General features: G+C 43.0%; 2 protein-coding genes and 1 long non-coding RNA gene across 5 annotated transcripts; 2 read left to right on the forward strand and 1 right to left on the reverse strand.

The window, feature by feature from the left end:
• The first annotated feature begins 3,669 nt into the window (after positions 1-3,669).
• On the forward strand, positions 3,670-4,167 carry LOC139982488 (uncharacterized). Its single transcript, XM_071995386.1, has one exon. The coding sequence runs from the start codon at positions 3,670-3,672 to the stop codon at positions 4,165-4,167; it is 498 nt and encodes a 165-aa protein (XP_071851487.1).
• Positions 4,168-14,351: 10,184 nt separating this feature from the next.
• LOC139983066 (uncharacterized) lies at positions 14,352-19,446 on the forward strand. Of its 2 annotated transcripts, XM_071996407.1 has the most exons (6): positions 14,352-14,567; positions 14,892-14,991; positions 15,350-15,609; positions 15,939-16,162; positions 17,077-17,236; positions 17,817-19,446. In XM_071996407.1, the coding sequence occupies exons 1-6, from the start codon at positions 14,363-14,365 to the stop codon at positions 17,975-17,977; spliced, it is 1,110 nt and encodes a 369-aa protein (XP_071852508.1). In that variant the 5' UTR covers positions 14,352-14,362; the 3' UTR covers positions 17,978-19,446. The 2 variants fall into 2 exon arrangements, with proteins under 2 accessions (XP_071852508.1, XP_071852509.1); XM_071996408.1 differs by lacking the exon at positions 17,077-17,236 and having other exon boundaries at positions 17,817-17,840.
• LOC139983068 (uncharacterized) lies at positions 14,414-17,127 on the reverse strand. 2 transcript variants are annotated; one of them, XR_011798494.1, is made up of 3 exons: positions 16,941-17,127; positions 15,320-16,182; positions 14,414-14,554 (listed from the first exon to the last, which is right to left on the reverse strand). It is a non-coding gene; the product is annotated as an uncharacterized lncRNA (long non-coding RNA). The 2 variants fall into 2 exon arrangements; XR_011798493.1 differs by lacking the exon at positions 16,941-17,127 and adding an exon at positions 16,685-16,868.
• Positions 19,447-23,975: the final 4,529 nt, after the last annotated feature.

Raw genomic sequence — 23,975 nt, forward strand, 5'->3', positions numbered from 1 at the left:
TCTTCGTTGGCTGACAAACTTTAAAAACCCAGAAGGTCAACTTGCAAGATGGCTGGAAACCCTTTCCATATACCATTATGAAATTCAGCACCGCCCGGGTAGACTACATGGTAACGCCGACGCCATGTCCAGGAGGCCTTGTACTGATTGTCTCCGAGGCAAAAGAAGAAGTAGCAAAAACAGAGACGGGAAATACCTTTGCAATCACCAATGCGCCCGCAACACTCTCAGATGCTACTGTTTCACAATCGGAGGTGGTCAATCAGAACGAAGTGTCACCGTGGTACCACAAACACACTCAAGCTGAATTAAGAGAGATGCAATTGAACGACAATGACATCGGACCGATCCTACTATGGAAAGACGTACAGGAGTCGAGGCCTGACTGGGCGCAGGTATCACCTGGCAGTCCTGCACTTAAAAACTATTGGGGCCAATGGACAGGCTGAAACGTAAAGAGGGCGTGCTTTATCGGGAGCTTGAATCCGACTCTGGTAACTCTGTAATGCTACAGCTGATTGTACCGAAGAAATTGCAGCAGGAAATATTGACGCAGGCGCACAACCACAGGCTGTCGGGTCACCTGATGGCGAAGAAAACGCTGGGCCGAATAAGAGATAAGTTCTACTGGAGTGGTTACCGGCGAAGTGTAGAGAACTGGTGTAGGGGTTGTGATCAGTGTGCATCGAGGAAGGGACCGAGCAAGAAATTTAACGCAGAACTTAAACAGTACGGATCAGGTCACAGAATGCAACGATGTGCTATGGACATCATGGGACCGCTGCCGAAGTCGACTCGTGGAAACCGCTACGTTCTCGTGATTGCCGACTATTTACTAAATGGACAGAGGCGTATCCGGTGGCTGATATGGAGGCCGAAACGGTTGCCCGACTGTTAGTAGAACAGTCTATCTGTAGGTACGGAGTGCCTGATGAATTACACACCAACCAGGGCAGGCAATTCGAGTCGGAGCTATTTCAACACATGTGTCGGTTGCTCGACATCAACAAAACAAGAACGACACCATTCCATCCTCAATCTGATGGGATGGTTGAAAGATTTAATCGAACGTTAGCAGAGATGTTATTGGCTGTTGTCGCCAAAGAACAACTTGATTGGGATTCATGGATTCCCTACGTGCTAATGGCCTATCGTTCGGCAGAACATGAAAGCACTGGGTTCTCCCCTGCTGAACTGATGCTTGGGCGAAAACTGGGACTCCCACTCAGCACCACAGTCCCCCCCCCCCACCACCGGACGACGTCGGAACCACTTCTACAGCCATTCCAAAAATTGTAAAAGAACTAGGGGGAACCCTGTACGAAGTGCATGAACTTGCGAGAAAACGGTTGAATCTCTCTAGTGAGAAGCAGAAAAAGTTCCATGACAAGGCCGTACATACCCATACCTATAAAGCAGGAGACATAATTTGGCTCTTGAACACCAAGAGAAAGAAAGGTGTGTCTCCCAAGTTACAGAAACGATAGGACGGTCCGGGACGGGTTATCAAGAAACTAACGGATGTTGTATATCGAGTGCAGATGGGACCTAAGAAGAAACCAACCGTTGTACACCATAACCGCCTAAAACCGTATGTAGGAGACGATCCACCTTTGTGGTTACTCAAACCACTGAAAACTCAGTCTTTAACGCCCCTGGTTGTACCCACTATAGAGGAACTGCGAAAGCACTAAAACAGAGAAGAAGCTATCACCTCTACCACCTCTTGTCCAAAAGTTATCCCCTGGGAAAACAAACGAAAGAGAGAAGTCCTAACCACCGGACGATATCCCGCTGGGGAAGATACCCACGTAGCGCCCAACCATCGAAGGCCGTTGTTTATAAACTTCACTCATACCAACACCTCCGGAGCTATCAACACTGCAAGACCATTTGCTGACACTGTGTTTAATTGTTTTTTTTTTACGATGTCCTCCCTGTACGACGGTGAGTACAAGTGTAAGGTGTGTAAGAGGCACTACCCCTCTCTTACCGAACTGAAGAGACACTATAGTGAGAAGCACGGGAATGTGAAGAAAATGTTTAAGTGTGACGTATGCGACTACTCGTCGGAGAGGAAAGCGGACGTAACTCGCCATGCGAGTAACCGCCAATCAACTACAAATGCATTGGCAGGGCCGTCCACTGGTGCCGGTGAAGCGACCTCTACCGTTCCCCACCTGAAATCCCCACTAAGGCCCCAGCGGAAAACTGACGCACCAGGGTGGCCGATGTTGTCCGAACTACTTGGGACACCGCATTCAGAACATGGATTGCCACGAACGGACGACCGACAACAGAGGGATGTTCCCCCCACCCCACAGGTGTCACCTGCGAAGCGGCCTTCGACAGACGATGGTGAGGAAAACGCACTGCGTGTTATTAAACGAGTTAAAGAAGCAGCCGACCTGAACATCGCCGAAGAAAACCTCAGCCTGCGAAATAATAACTTCAGCGAGCGAATCTCCACTGTAGTCTTGCCGACGGTCGTAACGGTCGTAACGGTCGACAAATTTGAACACAAAGCTTAAAATGTAACTCACACATCAACTTTGAGAGGTGAAGCGGATAAAGCAACAAGACTACGCAAAATTTTTCCCTGCCTGAAAATCGCGGTGTTATCTTACATTACTTTGAAAAAATTAGCTACACTCATACCACACAAACCACTTCTGCTCGTTTCTGTTTTATTTAGTAACCACCCAGTTTGATTGTCTGTGGACCGCGGTGATTTATATTTTACGTGTTTTACTGCGGACGGTCTGCTGCGGCATTTACTTGTCACAGAGTTGAAAGTTTCCTAGTTGTTCATGGACACTCAAAGATTTATTGTTTTTATTCTTTTACATGGACGATTTTATTACTTGTTTATGAATATTTTCCATTCATGAGTTCTGTTTGGACCGTATGCAGGTCAGTACTGTATTCATATTGCTAATTAGCTGTTGTAGATTGCAACTTACATTTTGATTTGATTTTTGTTTTATTTTTCCTTAAAATGCGAGGAGGCTCCAGGTATCGATAGACTGATATCAACATTGTTAATAGAAATTGCGGAGGAAATTAGCTCTCCACTAAGTTTCATCTTCAACAAAAGCTTTAAGGACCATCAAGTTCCGGACGATTGGAAAAAAAGCTAATGTTTCGCCATTATTCAAAAAAGGATTGCGAAGTGATTCTGCTAATTATCGCCCAGTTAGTCTCACCAGCCAGGTCAGCAAAGTATTCGAGTCAATACTGAAGGATGCCATCGTGGATCATTTAGCTAAATTTAACCTGATTGGGTCTACTCAAAATGGATTTAGAAGTGGCCGATCCTGTTTTACGAACTTACTGTTGTTCCTGGAAAGTGTTACAAGCCTTATGGATGAGGACTTACCAGTTGATATAATTTATTTAGACTTTAGTAAAGCATGCTTGTCTAATTAAAAAGTTAAGAAGTCATGGTATTTCGGGTCACGTTTCCGAGTGGATAGAGGCATGGTTGACAGGTCGCCAGCAAAGAGTTCTCGTCAACGGAGCTGAGTCGGAGTGGAAGCCGGTAATTAGCGGAGTCCCACAGGGTCTGTTTTAGGCCCCATATTATTCTTGATTTATATTAACGACATTGACGATAATATTGATAGTAATATCCTTAAATTTGCCGATGACACTAAGATTTGGAGAATGATGGCATCACCTGTGGACGCTATGATCATGCAAGAGGACTTGTATAGACTGAAAGGCTGGTCGACTGAGTGGCACATGTTGTTTAACCCTGGAAAGTGTAAGTGTCTCCATGCTCGCCGTAAGAATATGCACTACGATTATTATATGGGTGACACATGTATTACTTCAATAAATGAAGAAAAAGATTTAGGAGTGCTTATCACTGCCAGTATGAGTCAAAGTCAGCAATATGCGAAGGCCGTCAAGACAGCAAATCAAGTACTTGGAATGATCAAGCGATCTATTTGTTATAAAGAACAGGACATTCTTATCAGGTTGTACAAGTCTCTCGTCCGTCCACATCTAGAGTACGCTATTCAAGCTTGGTGTCCATATTTACTAAAAGAGATTGTTCTGCTTGAGAATGTTCACAGGAGATTCACAAAGATGATTCCAGGATTACATCATCTCCGATACGAGCAACGACTTAAGAAGTCTCAAGAATCTCACTTCACTTGAGACAAGACGTGTGCTTTTTACGTGACCCGTCATACGGGATACAAAAACGTCACGGCCAAACGGCACTACCAAACCATCCCATTCTTACAAACGAAACTCAGGTCAAGCGAGCCAAAAAAGTACACACGCCCACCGACCTGCAGAGGCAAAACGCCCAACCACCCACTGAAACATTAAAAAAACCACAAAAGGACGACCAGCACGCAGCGAAACAAAACACCCGTCCCCAGCACACCACCGTCCAAAAAAGGCAGCCCCAGATAAACGGCGAAAATCGCCTTCAACCTGAAGGCGAATGTCAGACTTCAACGCCTCCAGGACTGCCTGCCAACTGGCAAATTTCCCCCTAAAAACACATCTATTCCTCCAAATAATTTTTTTTTTACAACAGAACAAACATAAATAATACGCTGCAACACAGCAACAGAACAAACTGGAGGATCTAATCCATATAAAACAAAGCCCTGTCCTACCGACCAGGAACAGTCTCCCGTTAAACGGTCGGTCCAGGACTGAAACCACTCCCACAAGTTCAAAACAAAGGGGCAATGCCAAAAAACATGGGCAGTACTCTCTAAGCTGTCACAGCCGGTCCTCGGGCACAGTTCACAGTCACCCAATCGCCAGTGATACCTTTTCAGATTGGTCACCAAGGCACCGTATGCAATTCTCCATGCAAGATCACGGAGCCTGCCACCATTCAGCCTTGAATGCACCGAACGCCATACTTCGACAGGATGACGTCCCTGTACAAAAATTGCATTCAAGGCCCTATCCCGCAAGGAACTGAGAACGAGGGCCGGCCGTGACAGGTCAACAGGGGGCAACTCAATAAGAGCGGAGCAAATGACACGCACCACTCTGCTTGGTTTGCTACTATGCGGTTCTCTGTTGCTAAACAGCGCCGGAACCCATCGACGCAAGTGCAACCCGCCCCAAAAACGTACAAAATATGAACAAGGCAGCCCTGGGTGAGTTACCGCTACAAACAATTGCTTAAATAACAAACAAGTTAACTTACTTCCCAGATGAACCACCCCTAGTCCCCCCTTCTCCAGTTTTTGGTACAACACCGCCCTCTTGACAAGCTCTGTACTACAAGTCCATATGAATGAAAAAATCGCCCTCTCCAACCGCACCATGACGCGACGCGGAATTGGGTACACCGCGCCCGGGTACCACAAGATGTGTGTAACGAAACGATTAATAACGGTGACTTTCCCCAAGACCGAAAGCCAGCGGGTGCCAAAGGTTTCGAGTCTGCGCTCATATACCTCAGCCCTCTCGTGCCAGGTGACATCACAAGGTGCATCGTAGCCGAACCATATACCATTAATTTTGATATTGTGATCCGACCACGACACACCGAATGGTAAGTCTCTGTATCTCCAGCTACCAAGACGCAGGCCCTTTGTCTTTTCTGGATTCAACTTCAACGGTAGCTCTCTCAAAAATACATAAATCCTGCGAGAGTGCGCGAAAGGAGCCCAGACTCGAAACTACACATGTCACGTCATCTGCATATTGAGCGCATTTCACTTTGGCACCCCCTGGCACAACGAATGGAACAAGTTTGGAGTCCCTTTCCAAAAGACGAGAGAGGGACTAGCTAAACAAAACATAAAGTAATGGAGACAGAGGACACCCCTGGCGCACCCCCCCCCCCTCTCTACGTTAAAAACCTCCGAACAACACCCATTTACGATAACAGAACTGAAACTTTCTTGATATAAAACAGAAATCCATTTACGAAAATTTGGGTGCAACTGAAACTTCTCCAATACATTCATTAAAAAACCGCGATCTACCATGTCAAAGGTCTTCTGCTGGTCCAAAGACACCAATGCACATGGCAGATCACGCTCAATAACAGAATAACGCCCAGAAGGTTCGGGAGAACTCCCTCGTAAGCCCGTCCGAACCCGGGGACTTGCCATTCTTCATCTTCGAAAGCGCCTTCCAAAGCTCAACAGTGGTTATTCCGCCCTCAAAAATATCATTGACATCGTGGGGAACAGTTTTTGAGATTCCCCTCAATAAATCAGCCTGTGCCGACAAGTCGACATTGCCACGCGCAAACAAACTCGAATAACTCTTTATATACGCGGACAATGCCGTGAGGGTCACTAACCACGGTCCCATCAGTAGCGCGCACAGACGGGACGCGTCTGTCACCCGCCGATGAGCTAACGGACTGGTAAAACCTCAGTGAAGGGCGCTCCTCGACCTCCACCGCTTCGACAGGGGCCCTGACGCGGGCACCGTGGTACTTTTCATCGAGATAAGTCTGCAAAGCGATGACAGCCGAAGGGTCGCCAACCCAGCCAGCAAGCCGACGTCGGGCCGCCGGCGGCATACCAGCGGCATATCGGCAGCGGCAAACCGCTTAATACCCGCCGGTGGGCCGACGTCGGCTAACATGCGGCTTGCCGACGTCGGCCTGCCGCTGGCGGGCCGACGGCGGTGAGCAGGCGGCAAGCCGCCCTCGGTAAAGGAGCGGTTTACCGCCGGCGGGCCGACGGCGGTGAGCAGGCGGCAAGCCGCCCTCGGTAAAGGAGCGGTTTACCCCCGGCGGGCCGACGGCGGTGAGCAGGCGGCAAGCCGCCCGCGGTAAAGGAGCGGTTTACCGCCGGCGGGCCGACGGCGGTGAGCAGGCGGCAAGCCGCCCGCGGTAAAGGAGCGGTTTACCGCCGGCGGATGAAAGCCGAGATGCCACCGGCGGCAAGTAAGCGGCATACCGCCGGGGAGCCGGAGGCGTCATTCCGATATCGCTTACTTTACGTATTTAAGCCGTTTTGAGTGACCTGTTCATATCGTAAGCTGGAAATTTATCGGTAATAGATAAGCAAATTAAATTTGCCGTCAGATTATCGTTCTATATAATCCTAATAACAGATCCGCTTGGACTTATGAATTACGTGTAAAGCTGCATCGGCGCCGCGTGTATATGGCAAAGCCATATAGGACACCGCATATATTCTCGTATTAATATCCTCGTATTAATTCGAATTCATACGTGTATTAAATCATATATTGCATGTCTTATATCTGTCACCCGCATTAGCCTCGCCAGTTCAATAAATGAGAGATGACAAAGTTAGTCTCTATATTGACGTACGCCCTGGCCAACGTACTAAATCTAGACCACATCATGACTTAATATGCGATATATATATATATATATATATATATATATATATATATATATATATATATATATATATATATGAATTAAACCGTGTGCATGGACTTACCCAGGGGAGCAATCACTCCCCAACCCTCCACTCTGGAGTACCCCGAAAATTCAAATCAAATAGTAAAAAGTAGGAAATATCATGAAAGCCTTCTATTCCGGATGAAGGACGCTAAGCGACCCTTCTCAATCTTACCCCTGGAAGTTAATTCGTCAACTACACACGGAGGCTTAATAGGAACAAAGGAAGGAAAAAAGTTGTCCTCAAATCTCAAAATGTTGAGATTAAAAATAAAACAAATCTCTTTTCATCCTATCAAGTATATTAAAATATTAAAAATATTAAAATATTGACTTTAAAGTCAAAATGTTGACCTTTTATTATACGAATTTGACTCTAACAATCAAAATTTGGAGATAAAAGGTCAAGATTCTGACATTTTGTATACCTTTTGGGTTAAAAATTTTCAGGAATTAATCCTCATATATGTATTCGAATTAATTCGTGTTTATAATCGAATTAATACGCGGATATATTTGGACCTTATGATTGGTTAAAAATATATACACGTATTTGTTCGAATTTAATTATACGCGTATATATTCAAATTAATACGCGGATATATTATGCAGTGTTTGTCTTACATGGCTTCCCATACGCGTTTGCCGCCGATCACGTATACTTGAAGCCTACGTGAGACGTTGCTATCCGTCATCGAACCAGAACACAAGGAAAGTGAACCAGACGATATTCGTTTCGACGCATGCGCTCATGCCAGAAGTAGTGGCAATGTGGGCGCGGCTATAACATTGTGCATGCGCATAAGGGAGAAAAGAGAAAAAGCGCCAAGTTATGAAGTGCAAGAAAAGTCGGAAAGTTGATCATTCAAGCTAACAAAACAGAATGAGGTAAGTCGTGTCAATTGTTGTAATTCCTTAATAAAGAACTTAATGAGTTGATTTGGTGGGATTTACTGCTTAATTGATAAAGAGTAATAGCTGTTCAAATTTCTTCCAAATGTCAAATAAAAATATAGAAAAAAAAGAACTTTCTACCTGTTAAAAAAAGTGCATTTATAGTGGCAAAAGCTTAGTCTTATCGGGAACGGCCAGAAAAATTGTGTACATGTTTAGTTCCACTATAGTAGTACTGAGGGCCCCTACTGCAGGCTTACTAAAATTAGTACTAGGCCTACATTTTTAAAAATGTTTACCAAATTTAGCAAAGAAATATAGGAGATCAATGAAATTCCCAGCAGACAAAAAAAAAAAAAGTTAATTATAATTCACATGTACACATGGCATCTAGACTTCATCGCTGGTCTTATTTATAGGTCAGGGTCAGACAGTAGGTGTGTATATGCATCAACGAAAATTTGTACAGCAAAATTTGGAGCATTTTTAATTATTCTTTTCCTCAAGATTGAAGGTGAAGCACATATTATTTTAGAGAATTGCAATAAAAATTAGCCAAGCAGTAGCAATATTAAGTTATATTTTTATAATATTCTCAGAGGCTAGGCATTGGCATACAAAAAAATCCTGATGTTTATGTTCCTTTGAATTTAAATTAAATGTTGCCAATTGCTACAATTGGCATCTTTCAAACTCAATCTTGAAGTATTAAATGAGTCAATGATATTTTTATGAATACTCCAGTTTCCAAAATATATGGCCTACAAAGAAATCCTGATGTTTATTTTCCTTTGATTTTAAATTGTTGTTAGGCCTAGGTATGAAAATCTAATTTCTTTTAAATGTTAGGCCTAGAATTGGCATCGTTCATACTCAATCTTGATTTATTAAATGAATCCATGATACTTTTTTATGAAAACTCCAGTTTCCAATATATGTGGCCTGCAATATCGCCCACAAAGAAATCCTGATGTTTATGTTCCTTTGATTTTAAGTTGTTGTTAGGCCTATGGAAGTCTAATTTTTTTAATTTCTAAGCCTAGAATTGGCATTGTTCATACTCAATCTTGAAGTATTAAATGAGTCCATGATATTTTAATGGACACTCCAGTTTCCAACATAAATGGCCTAGCCTAACACGATGTCCACCCTCTGCGGGTAGCACATGGGTCCATACTCAAGACAAATCCCCAATAATGAGCCAAGTAATTTTACCAAATTTTGAAGTATCAATACATCTTGATTCCTAGCATAAAGCATATTTATGCTGGTGTAGCAAAGGCTATTTAATTCAATTTTATATATGATATGTTTAATTTTGATAGCCTACTTACCAACCACAGGCTTCTAACTATACTAGCACATCCTTTGCTTTATAATGCATATAACTTGGACTTTATATATATTGCTTAGCCAAACCTGGGTTAGGTCAGACCTAGTCATTTAGGGCATAGCCTATAGCTACATAAATACCATGAAAATAGATCTTCCCCATCTAACCGATGACAGTATAATTATACTAGAGTACACCTGGACCAGGGCTACCAGTAAGGGGTACAGGGCCCATTTTAATTTTGAGCAGTTATTAGTAGCAGTACAGCATTACAACTTACATGTGCAATGAAACAGGTTTCAGCCTGAGAAATTAATTCTTAAAAACTTGAAGTATGTTCAGACTAAAAGCAGCATATGGTGAATATAACATCCTATTACTGGGCCTTGCCTACCTACTGCATAGACATGATTGGGTATCTGAACAAATTTCAGCCTTGCATAACATTAATACTAATAACAATGACATATAACTATGGCCGTGGCTATTCTTACGACTAGTCGTAACAATTATTTATAAACTATTCTTACGACATTGGCGAATTCAAACACAGTAAAGTAAATAAAGCAACTGCGCATGTAGTAGGGGTAACCCTAACCCTAACCGGAAATTATTGTTACTCCTAGTTGTAAAAATAGTACTCCTATTGTAAAAATAGCCATGTTAAAGCAACTGCGCATTTATAAATTATTCTTACAACTAGTCGTAAGAATAGCCACTTTGTATTACTGTACTATAGGCCTACCCAGCATTATTTGCTCATGTTTTTCTTCCAATAAGAATACTTTGTATATTTTGCCTAGGCTACATAATGATACTGACATGATTGTTACTTCCTAGCATTCTTTCCATGTACAGTAATACCAATTAATATACACTCATAATACTAACTAATAAACAAATCGAGCGCATTGTACAATAACTCTAGGCCATTCAAACTAGAGTTGGGTTTCTCCAACCCCAGCTTTATATAACTTTTGAATAATATGATACAACTTTTGCAAGTATTGTACATAGGACTACAGTGGTAATACTAGTTCTATTCTATAGCCTTTGAACTACAAAGGCTAGAATAATAGGACTAGTACAACAACTAGGCCTACTGTACTTGCTGCTAGACCTACCACATATTATTAAATAGCCTACACAGGATCGATTAAAAGTGCCTTACCTAGTCTAAAGCCTAGGCTAAAATTCATGTCAAAGTTCTCGACAGGGTATGGTACATACTCGTCGTGAATAGCTGTATACCACTGAAAATGCTGCCTATTAATAACCCATTGATATAAGGCCTAAACTCACGAGCTTATTTGACCGTGTGTTTGTCTCTAGCTTAGACACGTTAGGCCTACTAACTGTGTAACATAAATCTGATCGCGTACAAAAGCCTAGCCAGACTTTAGAGGCCCAACGTGACCTAGAATAATTCAGCTTGACTCGCTGATTTAAGCAGGAAAGTTACTACATGCGACACACAACGTATGTAGACTGTATCCTTTCAGTACGCCTAATCTATGTCAAACCGAAATGCGTACTCGCATGTTTGAATGTATCACAGATTATGCAAAATTCACTACTGTTCTCGGTAAAAAAATAACCTTTAAACTGGCCTAACACAGTACCAGCACAACACTGAAGTACGTCAATGTGGGAGATGCACGCAAGGTACGTGCAAAATGCGATCTGCTTTGAAAAGAAATGGAACTGACCAGAGCACGCTTCGATATTTCGGCTACATTTCTGTCAAACGAACCATTGGATTCGTAATCTATGTTGAAACGAGTTATGCTATAGTCGAAAATATGGTCATCTATTTTTACTTATTGGGCTCAGTACGTGAACTGACTGTAAACAGTTCAACACAAGTGAATATGCTAAAACTGTAGTAATGTTCTACCTTGAAGTGTTTCACCAAACATGCAGATATATATACATATGAAAAAATCTAGGCAGCCAACTGAGCACAGTTCATTTTTTTCAAAAAGAATTGGGACAAACTGCCTAAAAGGCATACACCATTTTTTCCTTCTAGAAGTACGACTTTCCCGTTTAAGGGTTGTAATTTGTAGCCGCTTTCAGCCACCCTTGACTGTGGAATGGGACTTGCCTTAATGTGAAAAGTTCCCTCCTGCACTCACACCTTGAAAAATAACATTCATAGAAACAGTATTGCTTGCAAAGGTTGTAAAGTTAAAACTCCCCTTTATTTAACGAATAATTTGGCACTCAACAAATGCTAACTGAATTTCTGTTACTAAACTATACATTTTAACATTCGAAACCATAAGATAAAGAAGCTAAAATAGTGAAGAAAGGCTTATTTAAAATGGACATGGTATAAATACATATATGATGCATTACACTTATTACTTATCTAATAGACTGAAGGATACTGGTGAACAATTTGCAATTGGGATTTGGTTTTCAACAAGTAATACAGAAACAAGGCAAATTTTTGAAACAACTTCACACAATCATTTTAAGCATTGTAATCAGGTGTCCCTTTTTGTGTATCGGTTCCTTCTCTCCAATAGGGTCTTTGATGGGGACTTAATTGTCCTTCCTGATCCTTTTTTCAACAAAACTAAACTAAACATTCACCACCTAATCTATACTGTATGTACTGTAACTGTTCCAAACTTGGTTTATCTCCCTGATAGCTCATCATGGATCATGGTCCACAATCATATCGCACCAAGAGAAGAAAAATCAATGATGAAGTGTTAAACTACATACAACCAATATCAGATGAATCTTGCGGGCAAAATAATTTCTCTGGACCAATAGATAACACCAGGAAGGACAATGATAAATCTTTACATATCAAGGAAAAAAGGAGCCAACTGCAGCAGTTGCACCAACTGGAACAGTTGTCTGAAAATGATGTTGCTGATGGTGTTGACAGTGATTTGTTCCAGACCTTTCACTCAGATGTTGATGAACTATATTCTGACTTAGATGGTGAAATTGATGGAAGTGATGAAATAAATTCCACACTGAAAATTGAGCTTGGGCAATGGGCCTCAAAGTATAATATTTCTCATGCTTCACTCTCTGAGCTCCTTGTCATTCTTCAAAATGACCATCCTGACCTTCCAAAAGACCCTAGAACTTTACTAGGCACGCAAACCAAAGTGGACACAACAATTGTCTCAGGAGGTGAATATTACCATGTTGGGATTGAGAATGGAATTACCTCTATTCTGAACTCAAGACAAAAGTCCCTAAGTAGTAAATACAAAACAATAACGTTGCATGTAAACATTGATGGTTTACCTCTATTCAAAAGCTCAAACTCGCAGTTTTGGCCCATATTAGGTATGATCACTGCATGTGAGAGAAAGTGTCCTTTTGTGATTGGCTTGTAGTATGGGAAATGGAAACCAACTGATTTGGAATTTTTGAATGAATTTGTAGCAGACTACCAAAATGTTGAGCAAAATGGTATTTAAGTTCAGGGAGAAAAGCTTACAGTGGTTATGACAGCAATCATATGTGATGCCCCTGCAAGAGCCATGGTCAAAAACATCAAGGGTCATAGTGGCTACTCCGGCTGTGAAAGATGTGTTCAGAGAGGCGTGTACATCAACAAAGTAACTTTCCCAGAAACAGAAGCAGATCATCGCACTGACCAGTCATTTAGAAATATGCTAGATGAAAATCATCATCTAGGGGAAACTCCACTATCCCAACTTTCTTTGGGTATGGTATCCAACTTCCCTTTAGACTACATGCACCTAGTATGTTTGGGAGTGACACGCAGACTGGTAAAGCTTTGGTTGAAAGGTCCACTAAAGACAAGACAGAGCCCTCAACTTATCAGAGAAATTTCTGCAAAATTGCAATCGTTGAATGGTGCTCTACCACGTGAATTTGCTCGCCAACCTCGATCTCTGAATGAGTTTGAACGGTGGAAAGCCACAGAGCTTCGGCAATTTCTTTTGTACACCGGTCCAGTTGTTCTTTACAGAATCATTCCAAAGCCATTTTATGAAAATTTCATGCTTTTATCTGTTGCTATGTTTATATATTTGAGTCCATTCAACTGTAGCAGTTACTCTCAGCTTGGTCACCAGTTAATTGTTACTTTCATCAAGCACTATGCAACTCTCTATGGCAATGACATGATTACATACAATGTACATGGACTTGTGCATTTGAAAGAGGATGTACAACAATATGGTGCATTGGACAATGTATCCTGTTTCCCTTTCGAAAGTTATTTGGGACAGATAAAAAGAATGGTTAGGAATGCAAATTACCCCTTACAACAAGTTATTCGACGTCTTTCTGAAAACCATGTAGCATTTCCTACTAAAAGCAAAGAACTTTTTGAGCAGCCCCACAATGGTGGACAGATTCCTGAGACCATGGTAACTTCCTCACAATACAAAGTACTCAACCTTCAAGATTGCACTATCAAAATATCTATGGGGGACAACTGTGTTAAAATTGGTGAAGAAATTGTTCTTGCCAGAAACTTCTTTGTCAGCGATGGCAGCAAGTTCATCTTATATGAAAAGTTTTGTCACAAAGAAAAATTTTTCACATATCCACTGGATTCCACCAAACTTGGCATATTCAAGATCAAATTACTCAGTGGGAAACTAGAGTATGCTCCAATCTCAAGTATCCTGGAAAAATATGTCCTTATTCCTCGGAAGAAAAGCTTTGTGGTAGTGCCACTCCTCCATTTTTGAATTTGTACCGTACCTGATCATGGCTATTCATTATCATCATTACTGTCTTTCAGCATGTCTGATACTCAAACTTTCTTGGTTGTTGCCTTTGCTGGTGAAGACGGTGTAGGAGTCATTCCATCGCAATGGAGAACTGGCGAAAGAGAATGCTTCTGGCCACCATATAAATCTTCTACAAGGTTTGAGAAGGCAGTCAAGTCAGTGGAAGCCCCGCAAGCATCTTGGACGAGACATACCATTCGGGTTCTGTCAACAACAGGTATTGTAAACACAATTAATTCAAATGAAAGTGTAAAATGATTTGCAATAACAATGTTTCTTTCAATAACATTATGCTTTGTGGTTACTTTGATGGATCAAGGTGCTACAAAGACCACAGTATCTCACTGTATAGTGTTGTAAATCTCCACGACGTAAATGTTGAAACTGAGAAAAGTGTATCTTTCTGTACATGTGTGTTCTGTACGAGATTAAAACCTTTCATTTACAGATAGGACCATACCACTGTATAGTGTACAGTAGTTTACTAGTTCATCACAAATGCCCACTATCAAGATTTTTTTCAATTGTTTCATTTCTTCAGGTTCCTATGCACGGGCAATGATCTTATTGACAAGGGCTGAGGAGACTTCAGACTTAGCTACTGAAAATGAAGATGAGAGGCCATCAAAGCGCAGGAAGTTGTAAGTGTCCAATATATAAATATGCTAATGTTCGATTTAAATATACCAAGCAAAACTGCTACAAAAATAAATGCAGGTTATACTGTACATTCCAAAATTACCATCACTGATCTTTCTCATAGAGATGCTGACAGTGAACATACAGTACAGTCTCACTCAAACAACTTAAACCAAAAGTGCCATCCTTACTGACTTAACAGGTATGAAACTCAGAAAGTTCAGTAATCAGCTTAAATCATATCGGACATAAAAATCCCATATGTTCAAATCAGACACAATACTCTCAACATGGATGTTATGGTAAAGGCAATATCTGTGATGTACTTACTCAATGTCTATTTCCTTTTCATACTCATAGGCAAAATCGCCGGTATGTGTCTTCCTCTGACGACACAGAAGAAGAAGTTGAGAATTTCACCCTGCCTCCACCGATTCAGCCATTGGTTCCCCTCACAACGCCATTGACCTCCAATATAAATCCTCAATCACAGAGGCAAAATTTTCCTGATGCTGTCGTATCACCAATAAGTGCAAGGCACTCTACCGGGTCTACCCAGTCACTAGCAGGGTCCAGTCGGAACATATCTCCCATGTCAACCCCAGATTTGATTGTTAATGGTGTGTAGTACCGTAAATTTAAACAAAGCATTGTACATGATCTGCATTTGTAAAGGTTCAAGTACTGCTATAATGCACATATCTTTGACCTGCTGACCAAGCCTTGGTGACTGGTAATGTGGCAACCATGCAAACTATTACTCCAGTTACTGTTTACTAAGGCTAAATATTTCTCTTTTTTTCTTAATTACTGTACATCTGTGCCAGGGAATGCAATGTATATACAGTACCAGTCTGCTATTCTCACATTGCACTTCCACTTCAAAGTGACTACTTTTAACATCTGATGTTGCTTTTACGAAACTTTCTCTGATTTTGTCTCTTAACAGCAACTCAGAAGAAGATCCTTATGATTTTGGCAGAAATAAAAGCTGAAGTAAGGGACCTGAAGCGCCAAACAGTTGCAAATTCCCATTTAATTCAATCCCTTAAGACCTCCCATTTGGATTTGGAGGAACTGGCAGATGATGTAAACTTGCCCCTTTCATCTGTTCCACTTCTGACAGCTCTGGATGAACTTGCCCGGACTGATTTTAATGTGGAGAAACGTTTGGTAATTGCCCATACTTTGTCCTATGTAAGAAGGAAAAATACATACACTATATATAAATAAATAGGTTGTACTGTATGAAATAAGAACTCACCACTTACTAATATAGCTTAGCAAATAACGAGTGTGCGTCAATTATGAAGTATTTAGCAGACTCGTCAACTCTCCCTGTTTCAAATGGAAGCCTACTAAAGAAACCCTGTAGAAAGCGAAGTCTGCTGCTGCAAACTACAACAAGAAACACTGATTGGAAGATTCTCTCACTGTATTGCATAAGTAGACTAGGGCCTATACTTATTTAAGAGTATTTATATCATTTCAGTTGAAAATGACCAACCTCCCGATTTTCCCCTTGTGCTCCCTATTTTTTGCCCATGAAAAATGTTATTCTCCCTATTTTGGGGTCAAACAGGTTGACAGGTCTGATTTAGTAAACCTTGTCAATTGAGCTACATTAGCCTAGTCATTTACCGAACCTTCCACTATACAGTACTATTGAAAAATCTATACTACAGTAATACATACCTTATCAATGGTAGAACCTTGAAAATTGTAGTGCCTGCACAGTAAAGTAATCGTTACTCGATAGTAACGGCATGACTTCTTGCATTGTTTTTGCGAAGTCATAGAAGTAGTTGTTGTCGTTGTACGTATAGACATTTTTTTACAACAGGTATTCAAAGTTGGACAGTTCACGATATAATTTGGAGCAATATTACTTTAGACGAATACAGGATGTGGAATAAGCTATTGATTTATGGTAGATTGTTGTATCACTCACTGTCTCGTGCACGTTTCTGGTGTAAAATAAGCATGCTGGAAAAAACGTCAAGTTGAAGCTAGTTGGAGCATAACGCAGTCCTCAGAAAATTCTGGCTTCCATGAAGACTCAAAGATTCACAACTGTTTTCTTCCAGATTTTGACACTGTCGTCAGTAGGTGGGCAGATCTTGCCTGTAGCAGTAAGGAGGATGCTGCAGGAATTGATCCAAAATAATGTAGCCAAATGCATTAATTGGACTGGTGAAGGGGAGAAGTTGGCATTTAAGGACCTGTTCCTTCGAAAAGTTTTAGAAAGTTCGTACAATTTATTGAATATTTGCTTACTTTACATTATGTACGCCTTACTTTTTGCAAAGCTATTTTCCCGTATCTATTTGCTTTATTGTAACGAGAACGTCCCCGGCATTGCTTTCGATTGATAACGGACAGATCCACGGCCAAGAAAAAATCAGTAGACAAGCACTTAGGCCTATTATGATATGCATATTAGATAAGGCTATTAGTTGATAATTGTATACCAAGATATCTTCGGCAGAGACTTAATTCATATGTGCTTCACCTTCAATACTAAGATTATAGCATGCTATAATTTGGGGCTAATACAGAATACCCTAAAGCCCGCAAATGAACTGACGAACGTGCTCCGGTACGTGGGAGCTGCAACATGGGGCGCGAAACTCGTGGCTCACACACTCAGAAAAACTACCTGGAATTTGCTGGTTTCATGGTTGGAGTTCATATTAAAAGGACGAAGTTCCCTTTTCTCTAAAATATACACAAACGATGTATTATTATGAAGAACTTACCTGCATGTTCTTTCAATGTAAGGAACTAAAAGGTTTCTTTTTGTCTTTCTTCTTTTTTTTAACTGTAGAAGCTATAAGGAAGAACCAACCAACTTCCAACTCCACTGCAGTGGAAATACAAAGGGAATTTGTAAAGTTCTTTAAAGGAGCCTCTGATAGAGAGGGGGGACGTAAGGCAAGACAACAACGCCACTTCGACGTTCAGTTTGGTTCTGAACAGGAGGAATAACCTTTCGTTATAGCTGTATCCTTCGGCAGTTTAATATATCTGCAGAAATAAAAGCCATGTATACATGGCTTTTATTTCTGCATATATATTAAACTGTTACACTTACATTGTTACACTCTTCATAATTTTCTTGTATTGCAGAATCTACTATGTTCCTCACGTCAGTTACAGCCATGGATTCACTTCATGCAATTGAAATCTCAATTTGTGCAGTTTAATTGTTACGATATATGCAAATGCATGCCTACCAATATGGTCATATATTTTGGCTCATCCTTTTGGTAGTATTTTACATATTTAACCACCAGTCAAGACTTATCACCAGTACGTCCAATTATTGCATATACTGTATCTCTCCCCTATGATACTTTTTGTAAGAATATTTGGTTGTTATACTGAGTTTTCCCTCAAGAGAAATACTCTTCAGTCGTAGTATTGTTTAATTACATGTGTATTTAACGAAACTCTAGCTCATAATGAGATGTAAAGGCCAACAATGCGAGGTACGGAATGATCATGATATTCCGAGCAAAGGGTTCAAGTTCTCCAAAGTCCCTGATATTAATGCCCTGGTATAAAAAATAACAAATTGGTGTCCCTGTATTACCAAATAAGTGGTGGCCGGGGGGGGGGGGGGTACGGCAGGGAGGGTGAAACGTTCCGTTTGTAAAAACATGTTTTCTCATATCATATCAATGCGGTTGCAAAGTCAACATATAATGTACTGATTTTGCTTTATTCTTGTTCAAACAGCTTTGTGATGGTCCACAGTATAATTAAGCAAAAAATGGAGGGAACGCCGACTGCGCATTGTTCCTTTCTACACTGTTTCTATTTCGGCGCACTGTGGGCTTCTTCATTAGATATTATGATGGCAAGTGTTTTGATAAATTTGCTTCACTCTTTTGCTTCATTCTGTGGCTTTATCAAATAATTAAAGTTAATTGTTCATAAATGGCTAAAACATCTGGTAATTAAAGGAAAATGCATTAAATTAATAAATTGTGACAATGTTATTTCAATGCTCCTTGTCTTATGTTTTTATTAAAATTTTGGTTTCACTTAACTGTCGTTATATCTGGAATACAAACTTCTAAAAGTTTTGTTGTCCCCTACAGTGTTTCTGGATATTCAATTAATAAAACTTTTCGAAAATGTCCCACTTAAATCTACACACATTCAGTGACTAGTTTCCAGCTGGAAATGTAATGCGAATTCCATATTTCATCAACCGTCACAATTTTTGAAAATAATCTATTTGACTATTACAGCGGGGTCTCAGTATAAATATAAAGTATAAATGGAAGAAAAAAATAATCGAAAGACATCAGCATACCACCGACAATACACTCAGTATACGACTGTGGACGAGCCTCGAATTGCGGGCGGTCCAGCGGCGTGCCACCCCAGGGCTGCTGATTTGCCGTCGGCCAGCCGCCGGCGGGCCTGCTTTGAGCCGCCGGCGGGCCGGCCTTGAGCCGCCGGCGGCCCGCCGGTGGCCCGGCGGCGTTTACGCCCGCGGTCCGCCGACTTGCCGTCTGCCAGATCTACGGCGGCCCGCCGTCGGGCCGACTTCGGTGCCGAAGCCGGGCCGCCGTCGGGCCGACTTCGGCTTGCTTGCTGGGAAACTTCACCTCCGCGCACAGCTTGGAGAATTTTTCTCTTCGACGCCGTGCGCGGGTCACGCAATACTGAATTGCGTAGCGTTTGATGCGCAACTTGACATCATCCCACCATTGGGATGTAGAAGCAAAGGCCGGCTTCAATGTTTGCCAACCTTTGTACCTGGTCTCGAAACCCTGGCGGAACTCTGCCTCGCCAAGAATCCGACAGTTAAGCTTCCATAGGCCCCGCCCGATCGGGAAAATGGAAGGCAAAACAAAACGTGCTACTACAGTGTCGTGGTCAGAGAGCGGACAGCTGAGCGTCTCGCAACCCCAAAAAGTAAAACTTACGGGCGCATACACTCGATCTATCCTGGAGGCATCTTCTCCGTTAGGACTCACCCACGTATACACCGTACTACACGGGTGCATATGCCTCCAGACATCGGCTAAAAGGTGTGCCGAAGTGAATATGTCCAATTCTGTCATCCCAGCGTCAGGACAAGCAGACACAGAAGCCCCGAGTCTGTCAAGACCCGAGTCTGGGACACAGTCTCCGACCATGACACATGGTGCACTACCAGGAACAAAGGAAGGCAGCGTGTTAAAAAATTTAGCAGAAGGCCGATTGGGAGCATACACATTGCAAAGGGAGATGTTACCCTGTGGATACTTGAAGAATGCAAACCAATCGGCCCTCGTGATCCGTCTCAACCCTAATGGCACAACCCGCCTGACGAGGTGACAGAAGGATGACAGTGCAACAGGATGAAGACGAACCAAACGAAGCATGCAGCCCACCACCCCACTCATAAGCCCATAGAGGGACATCTTCTTCCAAAATATGTGTTTCTTGCAGGCAAACGCAGTCGACCTCCATTGAAATACAATATTGGAAAATGCGACTGCGCTTGCGATGATCCCTCATGCCATTCACGTTGAAAGTGGCAACTGCCGACGACGATTCTGTAAGCTTCAAGCGCGCTCTAGACGACATATCGTCGTCCGAGTCGTCACTTGAGGCCGACCTTTTTAGAGAGGGTTCCCCCATCTCGTCGTACCAGCTCGTCCCAGTGGCACGTTTCGGCTCGAGACAAGACGTATTCGCGGTGACATGATTGAGGTTTTTAAAATTATTAAAGGATTTGAGGACATTCAAGCCAGCGATTTCTTTATAGTCAGTGACACTGTTACGAGAGGCCATCCTTTCAAGATTTACAAACAGCAAAAAACATGTTTGACGGAATAGATGTAATGTGGTTTTTGCCAGTTGGGGAAATTTGCCAGTTGGCAGGCAGTCCTGGAGGCGGTGAAGTCTGACATTCCCCTTCAAATTGAAGGCGATTTTCGCCGTTTATCTGGGGCTGCCCTTTTTGGACGCTGGTGTGCTGGGGATGGGTTTTTCGTTTCGCTGCGTGCGGGTCGTCCTTTTGTGCTTTTTACGTGACCCGCCATGCGGGATACAAAACGTCACGGCCAAACGGCACTACCGAACCATCCCATTCTGACAAAGGAAACTAAGGTCTAGCGAGCCAAAAAAACATACGCCCGCCGACCTGCAGAGACAAAACGCCCAACCCCCTCCCCACTCAAACATTCAAAAACGTACAGAAGGACGACCCGTACGCAGCGAAACGAAAAACCCCTCCCCAGCACACCAGCGTCCAAAAAAGGCAGCCCCAGATAAACGGCGAAAATCGCCTTCAATCTGAAGGCGAATGTCAGACTTCACCGCCTCCAGGACTGCCTGCCAACTGGCCAAATTCCCCCTAAAAACCAAATTACATCTATTCCGCCAAACATGTTTTTTTACAATAGAGCAAACAAAAATGATGCGGTGCAACACAGCTACCGAACAAACTGGAGGGTCTACCCCATATAAAATAAAGCCCTGCCCTACCGACCATGAACGGTCTCCCGTAACACGGTCGGTCCAGGTCTGGAACCACTCCCATAAGTTGACTACAAAGTAACAATGCCAAAAAACATGAGCAGTACTCTCTAAGCTGTCACAGCCGGTCCTAGGGCACAGTCCATCACCCAATCGCCAATGATATCTTTTTAGGTTGGTCACCAAGGCACCGTGTGCAACTCTCCATGCAAGATCACGGAGCCTGCAACCATTCAGCCTTGAATGCACCGAACGCCATACTTCTGCAGAATGACGTCCCTGGACAAAAGTTGCATTCAAGGCCTTATCCCTCAACGAACTGTGAACGAGGGCCGGCTGTGACAGGTCAACAGGGGGCAACTCAATCAGCGCGGAGCAGATGACACGCACCGCCCTGTTTGGAGTACTACTATGCGGTTCTCTGTTGCTAAACAGCGCCGGGACCCATCGACGCAGGTGCAAACCGCCCCAAAAACGTACAAAATATGAACAAGGCAACCCTGGGTCAGTTACCGCTACAAACAACTGCTTAAATAACAAAAAGGTCAATTTACTTCCCAGATGAACCACCCCTAGTCCCCCCTTCTCCAGTTTTTGGTACAATACCGCCCTCTTGACAAGCTCTGTACCACCGGACCATATGAATGAAAAAATCGCCCTCTCCAACCGTACCAGGACGCGACGCGGAATAGGATACACCGCGCCAGGGTACCACAAGATGGGCGAAACGAAACGATTAATAACAGTGACTTTCCCCAAGATCGAAAGCCAGCGGGTGCCAAAGGTTTCGAGTCTGCTCTGAAATACCTCAGCCCTCTCGTTCCAGGTGACATCACAAGGTGCATCGTAGCCGAACCATATACCATTAATTTTGATATTCTGATCCGACCACGACGCACCGAATGGTAAGTTTCTGTATCTCCAGCTACCAAGACGAAGGCCCTTTGTCTTTTCTGGATTCAACTTCGCCCCGGTAGCTCTCTCAAAAATAGATAGATCCTGCGAGAGTGCGCGAAAGGAGCCGAGACTCGAAACAATACATGTCACGTCATCTGCATATTGAGCGCATTTCACTTTGGCACCCCCTGGCACAACGAATGGAACAAGTTTGGAGTCCCTTTCCAAAAGACGAGAGAGGGACTCGCTAAACAAAACATAAAGTAATGGAGACAGAGGGCACCCCTGGCGCACCCCCCTCTCTACGTTAAAAACCTCCGAACAAAACCCATTTACGATAACAGAACTGAAACTTTGTTCATACAAAACATACAAAACATTACGAAAATTTGGGTGCAACTGAAACGTCTCCAATACATTCATTAAAAAACCGCGATCCACCATGTCAAAGGCCTTCTGCTGGTCCAGAGACACCAATGCACATGGCAGATCACGCTCAATAACAAAGTCGGTCAAGTCGCGCATCAACCACAAGTTCTGCTGGATGCAATGACCCTTCACTGCACAAGTCTGGTGATCACCAACAAGATGCGGCATAGCCAGTGCAAGGCGGTTGCACAAGGCCTTAGCCAGCAACTTGTAGTCCACATTTAACAAGGTGATCGGACGCTTGGTATGGGGATCCAAGGGGTCCCCAGACTTTGGCAGCAAAGTAATCATGCCCAGACGTTGACTTTCGTTTAACAGTCCGTTTTGGAAGGCGTCTTCGAAGACGGCTCTGATGTCGGGTCCTATTATTGCCCAGAAGGTTCGGTAGAACTCCCTCGGAAGCCCGTCCGAACCCGGGGACTTGCCATTCTTCATCTTCGAAAGCGCCTTCCAAAGCTCAACAGTGGTTATTTCGCCCCCCAAAATATCATTGACATCGTGGGGAACGGTTTTTGAGATTCCCCTCAATAAATCGGCCTGTGCCGACAAGTCGACATTGCCACGCGTAAACAAACTCGAATAGTACTCTTTATATACGCGGACAATGCCGTGAGGGTCACTAACCACGGTCCCATCAGTAGCGCGTACAGACGGGACGCGTCTGTCACCTGCCGATGAGCTAACGGACTGGTAAAACCTCAGTGAAGGGCGCTCCTCGGCTTCCACCGCTTCGACACGGGCCCTGACGCGGGCACCGTGGTACTTTTCATCGAGATAAGTCTGCAAAGCGATGACAGCCAAAGGGTCGCCAAACTTCACCTCCGCGCACAGCTTCGAGAATTCTTCTCTTCGACGCCGTGCGCGGGTCACGCAATACTGAATTGCGTAGCGTTTGATGCGCAACTTGACCTCATCCCACCATTGGGATGTAGAAGCAAAGGCCGGCTTCAATGTTTGCCATCCTTTGTACCTGGTCTCGAAACCCTGGCGGAACTCTGCCTCGCCAAGAATCCGACAGTTAAGCTTCCATAGGCCCCGCCCGATGGGGAAAATGGAAGGCAAAACAAAACGTGCTACTACAGTGTCATGGTCAGAGAGCGGACAGCTGAGCGTCTCGCAACCCGAAAATGTAAAACTTACGGGCGCATACACTCGATCTATCCTGGAGGCATCTTCT

This window comes from Apostichopus japonicus, chromosome 16 (assembly GCF_037975245.1).
Source record: "Apostichopus japonicus isolate 1M-3 chromosome 16, ASM3797524v1, whole genome shotgun sequence".
Classification (NCBI taxonomy): Eukaryota; Metazoa; Echinodermata; class Holothuroidea; order Aspidochirotida; family Stichopodidae; genus Apostichopus; species Apostichopus japonicus.